Source organism: Artemia sp. Qi Xiang Cuo, chromosome 6 (genome assembly GCF_049724085.1).
Source record: "Artemia sp. Qi Xiang Cuo chromosome 6, ASM4972408v1, whole genome shotgun sequence".
Taxonomy (NCBI): domain Eukaryota; kingdom Metazoa; phylum Arthropoda; class Branchiopoda; order Anostraca; family Artemiidae; genus Artemia; species Artemia sp. Qi Xiang Cuo.
In genome coordinates this window covers 10,788,256-10,808,226 of record NC_142799.1, presented here as the reverse complement: position 1 = coordinate 10,808,226, position 19,971 = coordinate 10,788,256, and the positions used below count along the sequence as shown (strand labels likewise).

The 19,971-nt window shown below is 37.3% G+C and overlaps 1 protein-coding gene across 1 annotated transcript in view; it reads right to left on the bottom strand.

Moving 5' to 3' along the window:
* The window catches only part of LOC148950856 (uncharacterized), a 198,549-nt gene that overhangs the window by 136,961 nt on the left and 41,617 nt on the right, over positions 1-19,971 (bottom strand). Inside the window, exons 8-9 of the mRNA XM_089090933.1 lie at positions 8,137-8,329; positions 5,174-5,263 (exon numbers count right to left, since the gene is read on the bottom strand). Coding sequence (XP_088947059.1) covers positions 5,174-5,263; positions 8,137-8,329 — 283 coding nt within the window. The remainder of the gene's footprint in view (positions 1-5,173; positions 5,264-8,136; positions 8,330-19,971) is intronic.

The following is a 19,971-nucleotide window of genomic DNA, read 5'->3' as shown; positions in this document are numbered from 1 at the left end:
ACTTGTGCCCCTTATTATTACAATTTTTACAATAGGCGTCTTTCTCGGTGCAAATTTCTGTAACTTGGCTAGGTTTACCACATTTTCGACATGATTGGAGTGACTGTTTACAATTATTTTTGCTATGATCATGAGCTAGGCCAACTGTACATTGTAGGGGCTTTGGTTTATAAGACTTATGGCCAAGGGCTTTGCCATACAAAAAAACTTCTCTTTGCAACTCATTTTGCATACAATGAGCACTGAGCGACTGGCTATAAGATTACCATCCTTATTCAAGCCGAGTCTTGTGGCTGTTGGTGGTTGGACCGGATGACCCGAAGAATCAATTAGTTCAGCTGTAAATTCCTCTATTGCTATACCGGTGTCAACACCATAAACCACGTATTTATAGGACTTTTCTACTTCTTTTGAAGTGGCAAAGATTTTGGAACCCTCAACGATTAATTCCTTGGACCTTGAAATGACTGAATCTGCGGCCTTGTGAGAGGTAAAATAAAGATTAAAGATTTATTTATATATTTAGAATCAGCATTATAAGCCCATTCTTTTGATATATTTATTGACATCAAAATTCCGTTTTTTAAAGTTTCGACTACTATTGAGCCGTGTCGCTTATTTTTTTCTTACGTATATACGTATTATTAAGTATATGAGGGGGTTCTCCCTCTAGTCAATATCTCTCTCTTTACGCTAAAGTTCAAATTTCATTCAAATCACAAATCTCTGAATCACAAAGGCCGTTTAATTAGAATAGTACTAAATTACTCTTTTGAAAGTACTAAAAAAAAAACTGTAGCGTAAAGAGCGAGGTATCGACTAGGAGGCAGACCCCCTCATATACGTATTAATTTTTGTTCGTTTTAAGTTTTAATGTTGCTCCTTACTTTCAGTTGAAAAAACTTGTTTTTTATTGAATTTCTGATGGTTTTTTAAATAATGCTGGGAAATCCGGCGCCCCCTTCATAGAAATGTCCCTTCCCCAAAGGAAAAATTTTCCATGTAAATATCCTCCCATGTAACCCCCTCCTCCGATACTCCCTCCTATCAGAGAAAAAAACCATCCTGAAAACGTCTCTATACTTCCCATTAACTAATACTATATGTAAACAATGGGCAAAGTTCATAACTTGTAGCCCTTCCATCGGGAACTGTGGGGGATAAAGGTCATCCTCAAAGACATGTTTATTAGATTTTTGACTATGCTGAACAAAATGGCTGTCTCAAAATTTTGATTGGGTGACTTCGGGAAAAATTAAGCGCGGATGGGGGCCAAGTTGCCCTCCAATTTTTTGGGTCACTTAAAAAGGGCACTAGAACTTTTAATTTCTGATCGAATGAGCCCTCTCACAATATTATAGGACTACTGTATCGATACGATCACCCCTGGGGGGGGGATAAAGACGCATCCGTAATCTTTCTTCTGGCAAAAAATACAAAAATCCACACAAAATACAAAAAATACAAAATGTCTGAGTATAACAAATCCCCCAGTCCTCAGGGCAAGGGTCGTAAGTTGTGCCCTGGGGGCATATAAGGTTCTTATAGAAAGCATGGTCATATAAACTTCGGATTGGTAATCAGACGCTCTACTGTAATTTTTAAGATTCAAAGTGATCGGACAGCAACTACCTTCCCCGCCCCCCCCCCCCCCACACACACACACACATATGTCGTATTGTCCCGAAATGCATCTAATAGAAATTTTGAGATAGCCATTCTATTCAAAATATTGTAAATTTCATATAACAAGGCTTTTGGGGTTGAAAAAAAACCAGAGATTCGGAGCAAGGGTTTTAAGTTATGCCCAGGGGGTATTTAAGGTTTTTATGGAAGGGATGGTTGTTTAACTTTAGATAAAGGCTCAGTCTTTTTCCTGAAAAAGACTATGTCAATATAAAACGAACAGAAATTAATTTAAAAACTTTCCACGAAACAAGTTTTTCAAAAAAAACTCCATTAAACCAAAAATGAACAAAAATAGAATCAAACAATCTACCAAGCATACAACTACCACAAATCAATATCAATAGATAAGTGAAATCCAAAACAAACAGAAATTAAAATAAATAACAGAGTCAAACTCAAAACGAGCAGAAATGAATATGAGTAGGGCTTTAAAACCCTATGCTTTCTAAAAGCCTTAATATAGTTTTTACTTTACTAAAAAAACTCTTTTAAATGTTTTTATTTTTATAACTTTAAGGAATCAAAAATTAATTATGATTTTAAGGGATAAATATCAGCATATTTATATTAAACACCCAATCAAAATTTGAAGAGAACTATTTTATTCAGCATTGTTCAAAACCCCTATGGCTTCCCAAGGCCAGAGCATAATTTACACTTTGCTGATTTTTTTTTATAATGTTTTCACTTTTGTAATTTTAATAAATTAAATATTATTAAAATTTTAAGGGATAAATATAAGCATATGTATTACACATTTTTTTCAGTAAATTCATTTAATTTTTTTTCAGTAAAGTACAAATTATATTCTGGATTTTTAAAAGCATAGGAATATCTCGAAATTCGTCACTAATAATATTATCTTATCATGGTGGTAGAGGTGGTTACAACTTAGTAAAAGTCACGTTATAAGTAATATATTTGAGTAGATCATTTGCGGTAAAAAAATTCAAAACTATTTATGTTCCCGAATCAAAAGGGCGATGTGTTGGTAAAACTAAATATTTAATATCTCGAAATCTATTACGAATAAAATTACCTTACAACGCGATAAGACTGTTATATTAATAAGTTAATAACTTCCGGTTAAAATCTGGAAAATTTTGATTGCCTTAAATCAAAAGGTGTGTTAGGAAAATAAGCATTTAAAATCCCAATAAATTAAATTTGAAAAACAGGTTTTTTCAACCGATAGTAAGGAGCAAAATTAAAGCTTAAAACAAACAGAAGTTATTATGTATATAAGGGGGTTTGCCCCCTCGTCAATACCTCGCTCTTTGCGGTAGTTTTTTTTAGTACTTTCAAAAGAGCAATTTATTCTAAATAAACGGCCTTTATGATTCAGGGGTCATTCTTAAAGAATTGGAACAAAATTCGACCTTAGCGTAAAGAGCGAGGTATTGACTAAGGGGCAAACCCCTTCATATACGTAATAATTTCTGTTCATTTTAAGTATTAATGTTACTCCTTACTTTCAGTGGAAAAAACATGTTCTTTTTATTTAATCATGATATGTGCTGGTTGTCAGAAGTAAAATGCTTGCACTCATATACCTGCTTCTGAACCCTGTCAAAAAGGTACTTAGCAAAGAAAATAGACATCGTTTTCTACTTCTATTACCAGATACAGGAACCGTTAAACAATGAACGGTTCATTTCAAATGTCAGAATACTAGATAGTAAAACCAATATCAAACGTGCCATTCGTCACTTAATACAACATAACAATTTAATTGGAGTTGTAGCGTGCTCCCTTCAATCGTAGTTAATCAAACATGGCATCTCAATGCATGTTATGTTTGGGGGTAAAGGTTCCTTCACCAGCCGGAAACAGTCACTCTGCTGGTGCAGACATAGGAATTATGCAGTATAAACTTTTTTAACACTTTCATTACTCTTGGGTGTTTTTTTTTAGCATGGTTAGTTCTTTTTGCCTATCAGCAACATAGGAAAGAACCTCCACCTTCGCAGTAATTTCTTCATATTCATGGTTCTCTGAATTTTTGCGGCAGTTTCTTTGTCACTATTGTCAAAGCATTCGTCACCAGAAAAGAAGCTAGCTCTAGAGATTAAACTCACCTTGAGATGTCTATGAAAATTTATTGTGGCATGATTGTGGCCCTTCAGAACTTTGTTTGGACAATTTTTATACAGAGCTGAAATGCCCCTATCTGTATATGTTTTTTCGTTAATCAGAAAATCTGGCCGTACAAAATGAAAGGCAATTCAATAGACTCCGTGGTTTTCTTGTTTAAAATTTCAGCTGCTGGGTGGTATTTCAGAACAGTAGAATTCCTTGAACAATTCAAAATTGTTGCAGTGAGCATTTTTTTTTAACAAAGTTGTTATTGCAATGAACTCTGGTCTGAAAGTACTTGAGTACCCTCAAATACTTCACGGTTGTTGATGTTGAGATTGATAAGGACTAATCTTAAACTAAGATTGCAATATGAACATCTTTAAGCAAAACACATGTTACCCATGTATTCCACAAATGCTTTGTGATTTCCATAGCCTTTTGTATCATTCAGATAAACGGTAGTATGATTTGAGATTAATACAAATTTCAAAAGCAAAAAAAATATATATATTTTCTCTTTTCATAAACTATTTTTGGTTTGAATAAGGAGTTTTTTTAAATAAAAGAAATACAAATATTAACACGAACAGAAAAAAAAAATTCAAACGCTTTTTATCGGCTGATTGCCTTTCCAAATACTTAAGCTGGAAGTTTAATTGCTTAAAGCAAATCCAAATAAAAAAGCTACTCAATCTTTGAAAGCAAAAAACTGGTTTTCACACTGCTCTTGTTTTAAAAGAGCAAAATGATTAGAGAGAGTTTAGAGAGCAAATAATGATATGGGAGTTAAGGGGCCGTGGGCAACCCCTCATATGCAGTATAATTTATGTTCGTTTTGTGTTCCAATGTCACCCTTCCCTTTCATTTGATAATTTCTTTTAATTGTAATTTAATTTAACATTCTGTTGGCTATAATTTTAGTTGATGGTATTTCAGAAAGGTTACCTTCAGTCATATAATGTTTGCCAATAGTAAAAATCTTTTTGTTGTGACGTTTTGCGGATGAGGAGTTCATGAAGTCTTTTTAATTATAATTAAAATTGTACTTGCTGTTCGCTTTTAATTTCATATTCAGGGTTTTACAGGGAATTTTCTTTCATACACATAATGTTTGCCAATATTAGAAAGCTTTTAGTTATTACTTTCGTGGGCGAGGAGCTGTAAGATTGAGATGCTGAGTGGCAACTTTGTTACAGCAGGCTAATTCCTTTTTTTTCTTATGTATTACCTTTGCGTTCATTGATATTTTTAGATAATAAGGCGCGTACGCATAATTTCAATGAAATAAGGGAGGGGTAAAAAGAGACAGCCATAAAGAGACAGCCAACGAGCGGAATTTACGGAACAGGAGCCACGGAGGGACAATATTAAAAATGTGTTAAATATTTGGAACAGTCCCACTTACCTCTATGTATCCTTGTGATAGGAATTTCTGGAGAAACTTGGAACTTCCTGACGAAAGAAGATTCGGCACTTCTAATGGCAACCCCCACATCTGAAATTGTTTGAACATTTAAAATTCTAGAAAAAAAAAAACGACTTACTTCCAAATTGACCCCCTAAGCCCCAAGTCAAGAGACATAGTTTTTACGTTATTTGACTTCAGTTGAAATACAAGTTGAAATAAATGAAGAGGTAGAAGCAGGAGCCTATAAAATCCCCTTCAATGGGGGAATTCGTCGCACATATTTGTTTACCGTTAAAATTATCCTGCATTTTAAATATTAAAAAAATTTAAATATCAAAATTGAAATATACAGACAATATTGGTTTGATTTAAACTAGAAGAATGGTGAACGATACTTATGCTTTCCAGTGCTCTTTCTTTTCCTCGTTGTGCAGTTATAGTGGGATCTTAAATCCAAGGGTTTGTAGAGAAATCATGCGTCAAAGCCCGTGAAGAGGTGATATCATTGAATAAAGTCTTAGAATAAATAAGAAGAAAGAAAAATAGATTGACAAGCATTTAAAAACCTAACCAGTCAGTTCAGTTTTCCTTAGTTAGGAGGGGTACAAGAGACTTAAATTTTAGTAGAGGAGGCTAAAACTAAAGAATTGAGTAAAGCGATAAAAGGGTTCTTTTTCAAAATCAAATGCAAATATTCTGTAAGCCATATGATCCCCACCCATCTGACATAATGGAAGTCTTTACATAGTTACAGTTCAAATAAGGCGAAAATTAATTTTAAGCTACAGAGTTGGAGGCCGAGGAGGGAAGTTTGGAGGGGTCACAAATCCAGTTTTAATCTCAAACCATGGACTTACAATCCATTGTAAAGGTACGGGGGGGAGGAACGTAAGGGGATGTTGGTTGCATCTAAAGTATTTTCAACCCCTAGAAAGGGCTAGAAAGCTTTTTGCTTCTGATCGAATAAGTTTTCCCAAATCGAATAAGCTATCTCAAATAGGCTTCAGCACATACATAGGGGTTTATTAACGCGTAGACTACCGAACAGGCGTTACAACAACAACGAGCATACTACTTTTCGGCTAATCATTATTGATCACTGTGAAACCTTAAGACGGGCACAAGATCTTTCAACTTCTGATTGAGTAAAGCAATTTCGAATGCTTACAAATATCCCTTCTATGAGATAAAACCAGGACAAAAAAACAATAAAAAATAATACACGGGAAACATATCAATCTTAATTTAGTCTATTTTAACGCGTAGACCACAAAAAGCCTAGAAACTTGGAACGACATATTGATCTGAACTGCCTCTTAAATGAAAAACGAAACATTGATTGGCAAGGTAGTAAGCAGCAGAGCCGCAAGAAAGCGGATAACTAGTGAGCAGGAGATCCAAAACTTCTTGCTTTCGATACGATTGCTGGTAGAAACATGTTTTTGAACATCTATTTTGCTAATTTGAAACTCGATTCTTTTCGCGGAATTAAATAAAAAGCAATTTTTTTAAACTGAAAGTTAGGAGCGGCATTAAAACTTAAACGAACAGAAATTATTCCGTATATAAAAGGAGCTATCCCCTCCTCAATGCCTTGCTCTTTACGTTAAAGTAGTTTATTGTTTTAAAAAGTAGAGTTGTGAGAAAGAGTCAAACTTTAGCGTAACGAGCGGGGCTTTCAGGAGGTGACCGCCCCTTTCATATACCGAATAAATTATGTTCGTTTTAGGCTTTAATGTCGCTTCTTACTTTTAGTTAAAAAAAATTGATTTAATTTCTCAACGTTTTTGAATTAATGCAGGTTTTGAATTTGGTTCACCGTACATGAATTTATTAAAACCGAATTTGCATATTAGTTTTAATTTCTTGGCTAAATGGCTTTCTCAAAATTTTGATCGGACAATTTTGAGAAAAAAGGGGCGGGGGAGGGGCCTAGTGGCCCTCCAATTTTTTTGGTTACTTCAAAAGGGAGCTAGAACTTTTAAATTTATTTCCGAACGTTTCTATTAGTAATAAATATAAGTAGAAAGGCCCTAATATCTCCGAGATACACATAATTTATTCAAGGATTATCGATCCACGAAGGGGAGAGAATTCTGAGAAATTGATTTGCATAATCGAGGGGAATGTATTGATCGACTCGAGGGGAATTTATTTGTTGTTTCTAAAGGGAATTATTTATTCACGAAAGGGGAATTCATTTGTTGTTTCTAAGGGGAATTATGCGGGACTCTAAAGAGATAAATTAATATTCTATTTTTAAATATGGCTTCTCAGGTCATTAGACTTAAAGATAAATTGATATTCTATCAAAGCCATAATAGTGTAACCTAGAACATCTTAGAGATGAAGAGATTAACTCCGAAAATGGTTTCCTGGGAATTTCAAATGTGACAGCGCAAGAATGCCAAAACAAAAGGAACACGCAGAAATTACGTTTAGGGATTATTCGGGCGAAAGTGTTTTGAGACATTTTAGAAGATGATTTAAGCGAAACCGTTTGAGGCATTTTAGAAGATGATATTAGAAGATGATTTAGAAGATGATTTGAGGGTGAAACTCTGTGGTCGTTATAATGCACAAGTTCCATTTGAACAATCATGTGAGGTCCCCAACCTCAACCCCAAAGGGTTCCCCCAACCCCAGTGGGCCCCAAAGGCCCCCGGGCCCCCAAATGCCCCCCAAAACCCCCAAATACCCCATAAAAAAAGAAATAAAGAAGAATAACTGTTTAAAAAGAAAACCAATTGAATACTTTTAATTTTGCATAATAAAGGAACTTTTTTACTCATTTTAAACACAAGTTTCAGCCAGAGAAGCAAATTTGTCAACTTTTTCTCCAAACCAGAATCAAATCGAATAGTAATCACATGAAGACTTCTTTTTCTCGGGTGACAAAAGATCTGGCAGACGAAGCGAAATCAAGAACAGTCCAAGCCTCAAGCTCGTCTTACACTTACCGTTTAAATCACTCAAAGCCTTGGTATGTCCCTCCCCATTAATATGCTCGTACACGGGCCTTCCAATGACGAGGGTGTTGCAAATATTACAGTTTAGATGTTTCTCCTTTGAAGATCTTGAAAATATAGGACGGAAACTACCATTTGGAAAAAGAGCGAGATCGTTCAGTCGCTGGTCATTATATTCTTCTCCCTAAGAATAAGCACAAAGAGCAAAGTATTAAACAAAAGCGGGAATAAAACCTTAGCATATTAACCACAAAATATAAGAAGCAATATATAATGCGATTGATAGAAGGCTCATATTCCAGAGCATTAATGTAGCAATCAAACCTATTGAAGAGTTAAACAGAATCGAACAGATGAAGAGTTACGGAGAAGCAGAGGAAGGGTTAAACTTTGCAGACAATCTAGAGGTTTGTTAGCTGAAAACCTACAACAAGTAACACAATAGGGAATTTTTAAAACAGAAAAAATTGCTCTAACCTCACATGTTGATTCGATGCTCATCCTCAATTCGTTGAAGTAATGATTCTGAGACTTTTTTGATTTTTAACTATAGTTTGAAAGATCTCCTTTTATTGTAAGTGTAATTTTATCACATGCAGCGCAATAGTGCTGCCTAAGTAAAGAACGATGTTGGCACAATGTATTATTTTTTTTTCTTTTTTTTTCTTTTAGACCAGGGCACTTCGTATCGAAGGAGTTGTCGCAGAAACTTTGAAAAGGGCTCATTCAATTGGAAATTGGAAGGGCTAGTACCCTTTTTAATAGTCAAAAGTGATTAGAGGAAAACTAACACCCTGTCCCGCGCCCACCATTTCCGCAAACACATCCAATCAAAATTTTGAGATAGCCATTTTGTTCAACGTAGTAGAAAAGTCCGGAAATTATGTCTTTGAGGAAGACAACCCCCTCCCCCCCCCACAGCCCTCAGGGCAAGGGTTGTAAGTTATGCCCTGGGGACATATAAGGTTTTCATAGAAAACGTTGTCGTATAAACTTCAAAAAGGGCTCATTCAATTGGAAATTGAAAGGGCTAGTGCCCTTTTTAATAGTCTAAAGTGATTGGAAGGCAACTAACCCCCTCTACCGCCCGCCATTTCCCAAACACATCCAATCAAAATTTGAAGATATCCATTTTATTCAACGTAGACAAGGCCGTATCCAGGAAATTATTTCGAGGGGGGGGTTCTCCTTGGGTTGGACCTAATCCATGTCTAACGGTAAAAGAAGACAATAGATAGGAACATAAAATACTTTATATGGAAGTTATAAAACGTAATATTTACAAAATTAGTTCACAGAAAAAAATCAATTCGAAGTGTATTTTGAGTCGCGAGCATGTCAATAACTCAATGCCAATAGCAACATTCCTGTGCACTGACAGTAAGACTAGACCTGTCAAACGTTCTTCACTGGTTGTATTTCGTAGCTATGTCTTAAGCCGTCGCAAGGTAGAGAAATTCCTTTCCGGTGTAGCAGTTGAAACAGGCCAAGTAGCTACAATTGTAAGAAGGTGGCTGATGTTTGGAAAGAAATCAGCATTGCACGTATCAAGTGCGGCCAAAGCCGAGACTGGTCTTTCTTTGTTGTTAACGTTCTGCCACTTCGCTTTCCACAATTTCAGTTCGTGGCTTAGCGCATCTGGCTCTGGTAAAATGTCGGAGTAAATATCAGTATTCTCACTGATTTCTGCGTCAGACAAGTTTTAGGTATGAAGCCGCTTAAAGTTGTCAAAATTGTACGATGCACCATAACTCTCTCCTTGAGTTCTGACATGAAGTAGTCCATGAATGGAATGTATATGGAAGCTCTGGACGGTTCTTTCGGCGAACCGATGTCATAGTGGTCGTTTCAACGACGACCAACTCTTGGAAACGTCAATTCTATCTTCAGTTCTCTTGCAAAATCTTCAATTTATGAATACAACGAGTCGAATGAAGAATCTGCGTCTTCGTGTAGGCCCACAACTGTCTGCACCACAGTTTCAACGAGGTCGCATGCAAGCGCCAAGTCAGAGTCAACAGCTTGAAGAACTTTACACTTCGGCAACGTAAGACCAAAGAGTTCTTTCGCTACGAATAAACTGGTCGGAAACTGTCCGTGCTCCATTGAGTTTGCTAACTGTTGGCCTTTGCGGAAGTCTCAGTATTCACGTTTCCTTCTTGAAGCTCTTCCAGTGCTTCTAAAACTGGCTTATAGAGCTCCGCAAGGCGGTTAAAGGCATCGTGCCTCTCTACCTACCGTGTATCACAAAGGGTAATGAGAGTAGTTTTTCTAGATTCTGGCATGCATTGTCGAATTCTGTCTTTGAGTACCTGGGTACTCAAAGTTGCAGATCAGAGATATTGTCCCAAAACAAGTTTTCATGACTGGAATAGAGCAAGCTGAAGCGATCGCCAGGTTGAGGGTATATGCTCCACAGTGGACATAAATCGCTGATGAATACTGCTGTCTAATCCAAGCTTGAGTGCCTCTCAGGCACCCACTCATAGCAGCTGCTCCGTCATATCCATGTCCTACAAGCTTATTAATTCCAAATCATGGTTTTTCAGGGTTTCTAATATTGTGGTGGCCAGGCCTTGTCCGGTTAAATCTAAAACGGGAACAAACCCAAGAAAATCTTCGCGCAAAGCTCTGTTTGAAACATACCGAACAAAAATGGACAGCTGCTCTGTGAATCTTATGTCAGATGTTCCATCTGATAAAACCGAATAGCACACACTTTCGTTTACCCATTTAACAATATCAGCTTGAATCATCTTTCCACAAACACCAATAAGCTCAGTTTGCACAACTGGGACAGATACATCCCATTTCCCATATTTTTGTAAAATGCTATTTCAGCTCGTCATCACCACATCGCATTCTCATTCTCAAAACAGCACGGAAGTTTCCATCGTTTAAAGCTGGTTCTTCTTCGGGACGTAGAGAACCGTGATCATTTGTACCACGTTACTACGTTAACTACGTTACATAGTTGAGCGTTTCGAAAACTAGGTCCTTGAGGATGACAACCCCCCCAAACCCTCCAGGGCAAGACTTGTGAGTTATACCCTGGGGGCAGTTAAGGTTTTTATAGAGAACCGTGGTCATTTGTAGCACGTTACTACGTTAACTACGTTACATAGTTGAGCGTTTCGGAAACTAGGTCCTTGAGGATGACACCCCCCCCCAACCCTCCAGGGCAAGGCTTGTGAGTTATACCCTGGGGGCAGTTAAGGTTTTTTTTAGAAAGCGTTGTCGTAGAAACTTCGAAAAGGGCTCATTCGATTGGAAATTGAAAGGGCTAGAGGACTTTTTAGTCGAAAGTGATTGTAGGGTAGATAATCCCCCTCTCACGCCCACCATTTCACCAAACACAACTAAGCAAAGTTTTGAGATAGTCATTTTGTTCACCGTTGTTGAAAGTTCCGAAAATTATGTCTTTGAGGATGACAATCACCCCACAGCCCTCAGGGCAAGGGTTGTAAGTTTTGCCCTGGGGGCATATAAGACTTTTATGGAAAGCGTTGTCGAAGAATTTTCAGAAAGGACGAAATCGATTGGAAATTGAAAGGGCTTGTGCCCTTTTTTATAGTCGAAAGCGATTGGAGGGCATCTAACCCCCCTCTCTAGCCAACCATTTCCCCAAAACATATCTAATCCAAATTTTGAGATAGGCATTTTGTTCAACGTAGTGGAAAGTTCTGGAAATTAGGTCTTTGAGGATGACAAGCCCCTCACAGCCCTCACCGCAAGGATTATGAGGTATGCCCTGGGGGCATATGAGGTTTTTATAGAAAGTGTTGTCGTAGAAGCTTCAAAAAGGTTAATTCAATTATGAATTGAGAATGCTAGTGCCCTTAATAATACTCACTCCCACCATTTCCCAAAACACATGCAATCAAAATTTTGAGAAAGCCATTTTGTTCAACGTAGGGGAAAGTTTTGGAAATTAGGTCTTTGAGGATGACAACCGTCCCCCAAACCCCCCAGGGCAAGGGTTGTAAGTTATACCCTTGGAACATATCAGGTTTCTATAGAAAGCGTTGTCGCAGAAACTTCAAAAAGGGATCATTCGATTCGAAAGTGAAAGGGCTAAAGTGCTTTTTAATAGTCGAAAGTGATTGTAGGGCAACTAACCCCCCCCCCCTCACGCCCACCATTTCCAGAAACACGTTCAATCAAAGTTTTGAGATAGTCATTTTGTTCAACGTTGTTGAAAGTTCCAGAAATTATGTCTTTGAGGAAGACAATCACCCCACGGCCCTCAGGGCAAGAGTTGTAAGTTATGCCCTGGGGCATATAAGATTTTTATGGAAAGCGTTGTCGTAGAAACTTCAGGGGAATTTAAAGGGCTTGTGCCCTTTTTTATAGTCGAAAGTGATAGGATGGCAACCAACCCCCTCTCACGCCAACCATTTCCCCAAACACATCCAATCCCAATTTCGAGATAGCCATTTTGTTCAACATAGTTGAAAGTTCTGGAAATTAGGTCTTTGAGGATGACAAGCCCCTTAGAGCCCTCAGGGCAAGGATTGTAAGTTATGCCCTGGGGGCGTATAAGGTTTTTATAGTAATTGTTGTCATAAAAACTTCAAAAAGGGACTCATTCGACTGGAAATTGAAAGGGCTAATGCTCTTTTTAATAGTCGAAAGTGATTGGAGGGCAGCTAACCCCCCTCTACGCCCTCCATTTCCCCAGATATATCCAATCATAATTTTGAGTATCATTTTGTTCAACGTAGTTAAAAGGTCTGGAAATTATGTCTTCGAGGATGAACCTCCCCCCACAGCCCTCAAGGCAAGGGTTGTAAGTTATGCCCTGGGTGAATATAAGGTTCTTATAGAAAGTGATGTCGTAAAAACTTCAAAAGACCTCATTCAATTGGAAATTGAAAGAGCTAGTGCTCTTTTTAACAGTCAAAAGTGATTGGAGGGCAACAAACCCCCTCTCATACCGACCATTTCCCCAAACACATCCAATCAAAATTTTGAGATAGCCATTTTGTTCAACTTAGTTGCAAGTTCTGGAAATTACGTCTTTGAGGATGACAACCCCCCCATACCCCTCAGGGAAAGGGTTGTAATTTATACCCTGGGGGCATATAAGATTTTTATAGAAAGCGTTGTCGTAGAAACTTCCAAATGGGATCATCCGATTGAAAATTGAAAGGGCTAGTGCCTTTTTAATAGTCAAAATTGGTTGGAGGATAATAAACCCCCCTCTCACGCCCACTCTTTCCCAAAACCCATTCAATCAAAATCTTGAGATAGCCATTTTGTTCAACGTCGTTAAAATATTTGGAAATTGGGTTTTTGAGGACGGCACCCCCCCCACGCAGCCCTCAGGGCAAGGGTTGTAAGTTATGCCCTGAGGGCATATATTGTTTTTATAGAAAGTGTTGTCGTAGAAACTTCAAAAAGGGCTTATTCAATTGGAAATTGTCTGGGCTAGAGCCTTTATTAATAGTCAAAAGCGATCGGGGGGCGAATGCCCCCCACGCCCATCATTTCCCCAACCACTTCCGATAAACGTTTTGATAGAGCTATTTTGTTGAACGTAGTTGAAGGGTCTGGAAATTAAGTCTTCGTGTATGACACCCCCCCCCCACAGCCCTCAGGGAAAATGTTGTAAGTTATGCCCTACGGGCATATAAGATTTTTTATAGAAAGCGTTGTCGTAAAAACTTCAAAAAGGACTCATTCGATTGGATATTGAGAGGGCTATCGCCCTTTTGAATAGTCGAAATTAATTGGAGGAAGAATCCCCCCCACCCATCATTTCTCCAAATATTTCCGATCAAAATTTTGATTTGGCCATTTTGTTCAACGTAATTGGAAAATCTGGAAATTATGTCTGAGGATGAAAACCCCTCCCCCCCCCTTAGCCCTCAGGATAAGGGTCTTAAGTTATACCCTTAGGGTATATAAGGTTTTTATAGAAAGTTTTGCCGTAGATGCTTCAAAAAGGGCTCATTCGTTTGGAAACTGAGAGGACTAGTGCCTTTTCTTACTAATCTTGAGTAATCAGAGGACCAATGATCCCCCCCCCCAACGGGCATCATTTCCCCAAACAGTTCCAATCAAAATGTTGAAATAGCCATTTTGTTCAACGTATTTGAAAAAGTCTGAAAATTTTGCTTTTGAGGATAAGAAAACCCCCCAGTCCTGAAGGCAAGGGATGTAAGTTATGTCCCGGGGGCACAAAAGATTTTTATAGAAAGCGTGGTCATATAAACTTCGCAGGGGGCTCATTGGATTGGTAATCGGACGCTCTAGTGCTCTCTCTAAAATTCAAAGTTATCAGAGGGCAGCTTCCCCGTCCAAACACACATACACGTCGTATTTCCCTAAATGCATTTAAAAGCAATTTGGAGATTGACATTCTATTCAAAAGTTTAAATATCATATAACAAGGCTTTTAGGGTTGGAACAAACATCAGAGATTAGGGGGCAAGGGTTGTAAGTTATGCCCAGGGGGTATTTCAGGTTTTTATTGAAGGAAAGGTTGTTTAACTTTAGAAGAAGCTCATTTGGTTCAAAATTGGAAGTTCTATTTCCTTTTTAAGCGTCAAAATTGATTGACGGCATTTAGCCCCCCCCCCCTTATCTACAACCCCTCCTTTCACCAAAAAATCTGATCGAAACTGTGATATAGCAATTTTTTCAAAATAGTCCAAAGAACATATAATAATGTCTCTAGGGCTGACACCCCCCCCCGCCCCGGCCTGGGGATCGGGTTGTAAGGTATTTTTTGTGGTCATATTAGGTTTTTATTGTATGGGCGGTCGTGTAAACATCAGATGGGGCTTATTTGATTTGAAATTGGAACTTAAAGCACCCTTTTTAAGAGTTAAATTGATTTGAGAGCAAACGGCCCCCTCGACGCTCGGCATTTGCCTTAACACCTCCAATCAAAATTCGGAGATAACAATTTTATTCAGCGTGGTTGAAGGTTTCAGAAACTATGTCTGTGAGGAAGACATCCTCCCCCCTCAATACAGCTCTCAGGGAAAGGAATGTAAGTTATGCCCTTGGGACACTTAAGGCTCTTATAAAAAGAGTGGTAGTGGTCGTATATGCTTTGGAGGGAGTTCATTGGATTGGTAATAATAAGTTCTAGCGCCCTTTTAAAGAGTCAAAGTGATCAGAGCACAGCTATCCCCCCCCCCACACACAAAGACGTAGTATTTTCCTGAGTTGTATCCAATAGATATTTTGAGACAGTCATTTTATTCAAAATAGTCCAAATATCATATAACAAGGCTTTTGAGGTTGCTACTAACCACCAGAGCCTGAGGGTGAGGGTTGTAAGTAATGCCCCTTGGGGGTTGAAATTGGAAATTCTACTTCCCTTTCAAGAGTCAATATTGATGGATGTCAAGTAGCACCCCACCCAACTACCCCTCTTTTCACCAAATGCATCTGATTGAAATATGTGCGGTGGCAATTTTGTTTAAAATAGTCCAAAGAACATATAACAATACTTCACGGGTTGACATAACCCCCCAGAGCCGTGGGGGCAAAGGCTTTAAATTCTGCCCTGGGGGCATATAAGATTTTCATGGAACGGGTGGTCATAAACATGATGGAAAGGCAGTGTGGTCTTCGTCGCTATTTACGAATGGGCGGTCGTATTAAATTCAGATGGTTCTCATTTGATTTTAAATTGGAAGCTATAGCGCTATTTTCAAGAGTCAAAGTGATTTCAGGGAAACCTCCCCCCCCTTCCACATCCATCATTTCCCATAAAAAATATCCAAACAAAGTTTTGAGACATAAATTTTCAGCATAATTGAAACGTTCAGTAATTATGGGCAGCAATAGTTGTAGTAGCAATAGTAGTATTAGTAGCAGTATGCAAATAGCACCTTTTTTTCAACATCCCCTTCAACCCACGATGAAATTTTTATCTTAATACCATCAACCAGTCCTGAAGCATTGCTGATGCGTCCTCTTGACAATCTGTATGGGCATAATGTGTTTCGATTTATTTCAATATACCATAGTTACAATATTGCCCTAAATTTTCACCTTAATACCCTTAGGTTTATTAGTTGTAGTAGTAGCACCACATAAATATAGTAGTAGCAGTAGAAATACTGTTAATAGTAGTAGTCTCAGCTTTAGTTGCAGTAATAGAAGTAGCAGTTGTAGTAATAGTAGCAATAGTTGTAGGAGTAGAAGCATTAGAATAATGATACAAATATTGTCTTTTGGTTAGTTCAATATCCCCCACAACAAGCGTTGTAAATTTTAATCTCACACACGAAACTGTTCCTAAGATATTGCTGATATGCCCTTTTGACAACCTGCATATGGATGGCAGGTTGTCATTCGTATAACAGAAATATTCTCTGAAAATTCCTCCTTCATAGGTTTTGGATTTTGAGCTAGCTAGAAGACACTGTGCGTATTCATTTAATGCTGCTTCTAGGGTTACTGTACCTAACGACACTAATGGCGTTAAGTTGAAACTTTAGGGAAAAGGCATTTTAAGCATTTTCAATTTTGAATTGAAAAGGCATTTAAGCACTATAGGACATATACGGACACATGAAGCGATGCTCTATCACAACTAGTAATATCGTTGATATTTTAAAGGAGCTAATTTGATCGAAAATTAAAAAGTTCCAGTGCCCTCTTAAGAATAAAAAATGATCGGAGGGTAATCAACCCTCTTCTTTAGCTCATAATTTTCCACACAATTTCAATCAAAATTTTAAGACAGTCATTTTGTCCAGGAGAGCTGAGTGGTCAAGTAACTATATCTCTAAGGTTATTGGGCAAGTCAACCCCCCTCAGTTATGTAATTTGCCCATTATGCTGAAAAATTAAATGTTGCTTTAAAATTAAATCAAAACACACCGTCTGTATGGTGGTTGCCAATAAGACATCTCAGCAATATAATAAGAACAACTGAGGGTATTAAGTTCAAATTTTCAGGGTTACTTCTATTACTACTTCTGTTCTTAAAATTTCACTAAGTCAAAAGAGTATAATTGCATCCAGGCTGTGAAAGAGCATAGATATAATTTTTGGGAATGGTATTAACTTTTGTTTATCAGGTCATCAGTAGAAAGGCTTATTTACATACGATACGTACAAGATCATTGACCTACTAACGGTACGAACAACTGGACGAACAAGATCACGTGCCTCTTTCTAGACCAATCATGGGAGTCAGAAATACTAACGGGGGTAACGCAACATGCTCAGTGACTACAACCAGGACAAGATAGTTGACCTCCAATGAGCTAGAATACGACTTTTAAAAGATGAAACCCAATCAGAGGACTACAATCCGTGTACGTACAAGATCACGTGCCTCTTTCTAGGTCAATGACAGGGTTAGATTACGACCAGGACGATGTGACATCATCAGACCAGACTTTCCAGAGGTGTTTGTTTGAATGTATGTTAACTTCTATGACGAAATCAAATACTGTTTTATTTGCTATGGCATGTGGGGCGTTGTATATATTGATCATGCTTGTCTGCACAGACCAGACTTTCTTGAAATGTTAGCTTTGAAACACGTCATAAATGCTTGAATATTAAGCGAGACTCTGAAGAGATAAAAACTTGTGACTTAACGCTAAAAAAGTTGAAAGTAATAGACTCATCAAATTGACATAGCTTTTCTACTCGACTGTGCTCTGTATAATACACAAGTACCATCGAACAGTGTTGTCAATATAAAATATACAACAAAAGAGACATAAATTTTTGACTTAAGGTTGAAAGCAATAGACTAACCAAGATGACTTGGCTTTACTTCTCGACTATGGTCGCTATAATAGACAAGTACACAATAGGGGATTAGTGAGACGATACCATCGAGCAGGGTTGTCAAGATAAAATATACAATAAAAGAGATAGAAATTTTTGACTTAATGCTAAAAAAGTTGAAAGTAATAGACTCTTCAAGATGACCTGCCATTACTTCTCGACTGTGGTCGCTATAATAGACAAGTAGACAGTATGGGATTAGTGAGACGATTATGGATTTGAACCATCAAGGACCGCAAGCACCAATAGGCCCCTAACCTCCTAAGGGCCCCTTTCTCCCACTTTTTTTAGAATACCCCCAATTTTCAATATATAGGCTCCATTAAGAGTTAAAAATGTGTAAGAAAAAAGTTATCAGAATGTCATCTCTGACCTCATCTTTCGAGACTTAGACAAGCAGATGCTATGAACATCTAATTCCGATACTTTTTACCTCTCATTATCAAATATGTTATTTAGAATGTTATCATTTTTTTTTAAGTCTCCCCGTGGCCTAAATGTTTCCTCATTATGACTGTTCTATTTACTAATCTTAGATACTTCAGCTATTCATGCAAATATCCAGCAATAAAATCCATATTAAAAGAAGTTTTCGTCACTATAAAAATTAAGAAACAACGAAAACGTCTATTTCCGAACACATTTTTGACCGACTAATTTAAATGCGGATAGATACAGTTTGAAGACGTTCGTGAAACGTTGAATAGTTTATTATTCTGTGTTCGCTAACGACTCTAATAAAATTTAGTTCATCTGTGATGTAGGAATCAGAGCAAAGGTTTAGGGAATGATCGACATGAGATGTAACAACACCTCCTTTAACTTGTGGGGGAAGAGTGATTGGATTTAAAATGTAGTTATCAATTATTTTGTGTGGGTTTTCTGTAAATTGTAAAATCCAGTTTATCAATGCTACGAACAATTAATACATCCAGAAATGATAATTTATTTGCATTTTTCAATTTCTAAGGTAAATTATAAATTTCGATCATATGTATTGAGGTGATCTAGAATGCCCCTAAGTCCACTTTCCCAATAATTCCAGAGTGATATTACATGATCCATATAACACCCCCAATAGATATGTTTTAAAAAATATGAATTTAAGGCTCAATTTTCAAGCCGTTCTACATAAATGTTCGCTAATAATCCGGATAGCATTGCTCTCATAGGGAGACCATTTTTTTGTTGGTAAAAAGAATTACGGAACTGAAAATACATTGAATACTTATTACAAATTTTGACTAGGGAGGTTTAAGTTTTTCCACTATATCTAGTGAATTATATATGTACTATTTTTGAGAATAAAGCAAAGGTTTGAAGGCTGTACATAACCACTTTCCAAATATCGGAAGCATGGGGCTTTCGTACATGTTACAATTAACCTTAAGGGAATACCTTGCCTATGTAATTTCGGTAAACCGTAAAACTTTGGGCCAAAAGCTACCTTGGGATGCCTTTTAGGTTACTTTTTCTCAAAATGACAAGAAATATGCTTACGGATGTACTCGTTCACTTTAATCCTTCTTTAATATTCTTTCATTATTTATGTGACTCGAGTTCAGAAGGACATTTAAGGTGAAGTTTTGTTTTTAAGATGAGTTTGAAAAAAATAAATAGAGTTATTAATTCAAATGAAGGCAGATAGTTTGTCACTGTCTCAAAGAAGACGAAAGTGCTAATTTTTAATCAAATTAGCTTCTTTAAATGTTTCAAAGAGATTTCTAGCTATTATCGAGGGATGAAAAAAGGCTTAAAGTGAACGAGTACAGCCGTAAGCATATTTCTTGTCATTTTGAGAAAAAGTAACCTAAGTGATTATATTATAGAGCGACCTAGATATTGCTTATATGCATTTTTAAAAACCAGCATGTATACAGTTTTTTCGTTTAATTGAAACGCCCCCTAAACGTTTCCTAGAAGTTTCATGTTAATACTCTAAGTGTCATTAGTTACAGCAACTTTAGTTGTAGTACTAAAAGCATACACATAATGCTTTCTAGTTAGTTCAAAATCCTCCCACAACTTACTCTTAAAGATCTAACTTAATAATAT